General features: G+C 29.5%; 1 protein-coding gene across 2 annotated transcripts in view; it reads left to right on the top strand.

The window, feature by feature from the left end:
* Positions 1-2,174, top strand: part of LOC108744464 (flavin-containing monooxygenase FMO GS-OX-like 2) — a 17,673-nt gene extending 15,499 nt beyond the window's left edge. For both annotated transcript variants that reach the window (XM_025980821.1, XM_025980822.1), the window contains exons 5-6: positions 207-370; positions 1,709-2,174. In XM_025980821.1, coding sequence (XP_025836606.1) covers positions 207-370; positions 1,709-2,020 — 476 coding nt within the window. In that variant the 3' untranslated portion in view covers positions 2,021-2,174. The remainder of the gene's footprint in view (positions 1-206; positions 371-1,708) is intronic.
* Positions 2,175-5,418: the final 3,244 nt, after the last annotated feature.

The following is a 5,418-nucleotide window of genomic DNA, read 5'->3' as shown; positions in this document are numbered from 1 at the left end:
AAATAAAATTTCTATGAAAATTTCATTTCAAAACTGTTAAAAAGATCACGTTCTTCTAGGAGAGGGGGGGGGTTCAAGGATAAAATAATGGGTAAACCATTTAGAGGTATATGGGCTTAGAGGGTCAAAAAGTGGCTAAAATAGAACCATATGGTCTATGGACATGGGCATAATAATAAGGTATAATATTTGTATTTATATTGCAGGGTATGAATACAGTTTTCCCTTTCTTAACAAATCCTGCGGGATAACTGTAGATGACAACCACATTCAACCACTTTACAAACACATGATTCATATGATGAAACCAACCATGTGCTTTATTGGAATACCTTTTAATGTGTGCGCTTTTCAAATGTTCGATTTACAGGTAAGATGCTTTATTATAATCTTAAATGTATTTTCAGATTTTTTTTTTAAAATTTAAACTGTGGGCTACTTCCCAACGAAGATTAACAGCTACATTGCAATTTTATTCATCTACCGGTTGTGCCTTATGCAACTTATTGGAAACCTCCGCTAATAATACAAAAATATTTAAACACACCATCTAAAAATGTACAACACTTCGGTTTTAAATCTAATTCTAAAATAAAATACCGTACTTTTACGAATCTTATCATTAATAATAATGAAACAGGTAATCACCGTCACAAAATACAAAATGGGTTAAAAGAGGAAAATCTAATTTAATAAAAAATCAGTAAATAGTACACACCGTTCTTCATATTACCTCTGTGGTTTCATAAAAACACATCTCGTACAAATGTATATTGCACTTCATAATTATAAAAGTACGTTTCCGGTTTGTGTTAAATTAAATCTTTTTATTAACTGGATACTAGCCTATAAATGTTCAAATGCCCTAGACAAATTGTTATTAATAAATAATATTTTAATTGATAATGGCAAACGATGATATAACGTCATATAAAAATTAAATATGGCGGCTTATTTAATACAGGTAGGTACAATACAATGCAATAATGTAATTAAAAAACTGCTATTGATTATCATGCTATTTAAAGTACTTATTATGATTCGATTGAACTGTTTACATTACAATATGAGGTCTTACATTAAACTTTACATTAAATAAAAGCAAAAAGAAAAAGTTATGAGATACTTAAACAAGCAATATGGCACCACCTGTTACGCTAGAACACTTACATAAAAAATGGACGTATCTATGTATGCTCCACAGGTGTCTTGTCACATCAATGTAACGTTTGATAGCACACCGACCAATTTACTTATATAGTACCCATAAAAAGGTAAAATTTGATAAAGAAATTTAAACACCTCGCGAACCGCACACGAACGAACCGCATCCCGCATGTTACACCGCTCAACTGGTCGACTCTGGTCCTTGACCCAATCATTCACGGGCAAGGATGTTGCAATTTAGAGCATTTTTAAAAAATTGTGTTACTTAGCGGTGAACGACCGAACTATTAGGCAATTCATTTACAGATTACTACTGCAGTTAATTAGAAAAATAAAATACGTTAATTTTAAGAGGTACTTATATACACTATAATAAAAGTAACATTTATGACTATTAAATTATTAACTATAGTAGACGTACTCAAATTGAAACAAAAATTAAAAAGAATTTTGGGGTGCGTTCAACTAGATCGAACGACGTCTAAGCTACATAAGGTATAAATATTCCTGACTTAATATAAATCAAAACCTATTTCTTTAGGCTCGTTTCTACGTTAAGTATCTTGATGGGGACCTAAAGTTACCATCAGAAGAAGAAATGCGTGAAGACACTGAAAAAGACATGCAATTAAGATGGGAAAAGGGGTACAATAAACGTCAGGCCCATATGATGGGACCAGGACAACGTTCCTATTACAATGACCTAGCAACGATGGCAAATCTTATTCCTATCGATCCCGTAATAGTTAAATTAAGGGACGAAAGCGTTAAGAGATTACATACTGACCTTATGACCTTCCGAGAAGACAGGTACAAAATTGTCGATAAAGAAACATTCGTAAAAGTTTATTAATTAGATTTTTTATCTTACACTTTTCTTTATTGTTATTCGTTACCCTACTGTACTTAATCAATGTTCATTTGTTATATATGAATCACTGTATTTATCTGCAAATATAAATATATACCTACTTATCTATAAAAATAAAGAAAGAAAAATAACATTATTTATCAGCTTCTTGTATAAATGTTCTACATACAATAGTGTAATAAATATATAACAAAAAGCGGTCCATGGTGAGATGACCTGAGTGTTTATCCACCTACACTCCCAAATGTTTGTGATAAGGGGAGAGGGTATCTTCGATGAGCACCACTTGTCACCCAGTGAAGGGTTAAAAGTTGTAACGCGATCGCCAAAAGATCCAGAAAATCAGCATGGAAATAATAATAAAGTTTTTCGCATCTCTTTCACACTAGTTAATTTATTTTTATTTATAAATTGCATTTACGTATCAAACTTTTTTTATGAGTTTTCCAGTTAACAAAATGTATAAATATACATTGAGCAGTAAATAACTATATTTTATCAATAATCCTTTATTGCTTATGTACAAAAATTACAATGAAATTAATGAGACGCTTTTATACCTATCTACAAAATGACGTTCATTATAACTTGTTCGTAAAGGTATCAAATTGTCGTTATTTTTATAACGAAACGTAGGAGGTACAAGCCATCGATAATTTTACAAGTAAATAATTGTACGAACGTTATATATATAAAAAATAAATACACTTGTAAATTCCCCACATCTTTTTTCAATAATTTTTAGCGTACAACTACGAACATACCGTAATTAATACTATTCATTATTAGTATTACAATAAAAAAAAAATCATGTAGGTACTTAATATGGACACGACCAACTACATAGAAAAAAATATTTAGTAAATTTACAGTAACATATTTCAAGCGCCCCTTCAAAATTAGAATGATCACAGATCCTTCTTAATAAATTAAGGATTTGGAATTGATATCTTTCGTTAGTTTTAGCCTCGACATGTCACAACTTGTAATTTTTCATTCCAGACCAATCCAAAATTGTATCACTATTCAAGCATTATTTGAAGTTAATATTATAGCAATTTAAGATTTTATTTTTAATTTACTCTATAATAAAAGTAATTACGAAAATTTATCCATGTTTTAAGACCAATAGTTATACCCTATTCATCAAATAAATAGAGACGAATAAAATCATCCTTATTACATTTCAAGCAGGTACTTTGACATCAATTGATATATGTATAAGAATAAATACTTTTTACCAAGTGCTTTTTTAAGAACTTTCACATATTAAATTCAAGAACAGGCCAATGTGCAATCTTTAACATTACTATAAATAGCCACACATATCATTAGATCAAGATTACCAAATTATTTTTCTCTTTTTCCAGCTACTTATATCTTTTTTAACACATCCTACAGACATTTCGTAACGATTTAAAACGATCCTCCTACCACATTCTTTTCAAAATTACAACACTAGAAAAATAACTATGCGTGTTTCAAAAGATGTTATCATTTTACAATTGAAATTCTAGAAATGCTCCAATATTTCAAATAATGTTGTCCATATTTTTAAAGTAGAATTTTGCTTTTTGAAAAAGTTTTTGCAAATTTTGTTCACGAAAATTTGGAACATAGTAGAATAAGCATTTTCAATTCTATCTTTTATACACAATCCAATAAAAAAACGTATTAAGATTTCACCTTTTTATATAATTTATTCGTGATAAAAAATTACACTTTTTCGTAATATTTCTTTGAGACAAACTAGTCAAGAGTTCGATCGACTCAATTCTTATGAAAATAAAGTTCTTACCCTACTAAATAATGATGCACGTTCGCAGATAATTATTGTAGAAGGGCTGTTTACAAAAATCGGTTTATTCGTTCCTAAATATTTATCAGATTTACTAATGTATATATATATATCATCAATGTAACGTTTGATAGCACACCGACCAATTTANTTATACGAGAGGCTCCTTGTCAATGTAATACACTTCACGACCAATAAAACAACAAATATATGTATAGATTAATTAAAAGAAAACTGTTAGGAATATCTTCGCAAACTAGCAACTTGTACTTATATCCCACAGAAAATGAAATGGCATCAATTCTATTTCTACGGAGACAAGATACTGACAAAGAAAATATAATAAAGCTGCATCAGTTTCTAAGTATTTCATTTTAGTAAATAAAATACAATACAAAAGCAGCCTTTTAGAAAGTAACCAATTATTTAGATTGTGCATGGTGTGTGCAACATTCTTCATAATAATAGTGAAAGAAATACACTTTCGTTGATTTTTAGATCGTTTGGACTAGAGTTACGTTACTGTATGATGATCTTTTGGTCGAAACGATATCACCAGAGATAATAAAATTTGCCAGTACTGATAAATATGTGAAGTTTTCATTGAAACATAAATTTAAAAAAATACAGAGGGTGAAAGATAGTATTTCAAAGATGAATAACTTATTGGTTTAATCGTATCATACATCAAATGATACTAAATCTATTAAAACAATGCCCTTTGGTGGGCATTTGATGATAAATTAAATAAAATGCCAAAAACAGACCTGAAGATTGAAGGCCGACGTAAATTCACTTATGAAAATTTTAGTCCAAAAGTGAGACAATTGAAATGAAAGAATCCATCAACACAACGGTTTTTGGCCAAGAGAGTCAAAGTCAGTCAGCCATCGAACCAACAAAACATTCGACAAGAAAGACAAGAAGTCAAAAATTCATCACATTGCTATGGGCAATGTCAGACACAACGGTTACACCAACTTTTCAACGTTAATATCCATTGTTTCATCTTCATCATAAAATGTTCAGCCCGAAGACTGATTGAATACGCATCAGATTACTACTTTTTAACCTATTTAGTATCATTTAATGTGATATGATTAAAAACCAATGTGTTATTTAACTTTCTATTTACTGATTTATTGTATCGAGTCTGTATACTGTAAAGTTAAATTAAATAAATAAATATCAAGAAAAAATTATGATAGCTATGTGGAATTAGAAATTAGTTTAATAAAAGTTTATTTTCTATTATTATCTGCAGTTAAAATGCAAACCTCCTCCGTTTTTTAAACAGTACCTACGTTACAACGAAAAAACAAAGTAATAATTACGGTTCAAACCTAATTTGATGAACTAGAACTGCATTATATTTATTTTTAGTTACTAAAATGAAATGATATGTTAAATGGCATTCAAATAAATGAAGAAAAAAAAAATTGCTTGAGAATTATAACAATCATTCGAGCTGTTCAATATTTTTTCTTTCATCGTAAAGCAACAGAAACCCTATTTTTCGCAAAGACAAACAAACTACGAACACATCATTATCATAATCATCATCGTTATTGTTTATCCACCT

Source organism: Agrilus planipennis, unplaced genomic scaffold (genome assembly GCF_000699045.2).
Source record: "Agrilus planipennis isolate EAB-ADULT unplaced genomic scaffold, Apla_2.0 scaffold29, whole genome shotgun sequence".
NCBI classification, from domain to species: domain Eukaryota; kingdom Metazoa; phylum Arthropoda; class Insecta; order Coleoptera; family Buprestidae; genus Agrilus; species Agrilus planipennis.
The sequence above is the reverse complement of the archived record's forward strand: the minus strand, read 5'-3'. Positions and strand labels throughout refer to the sequence as shown.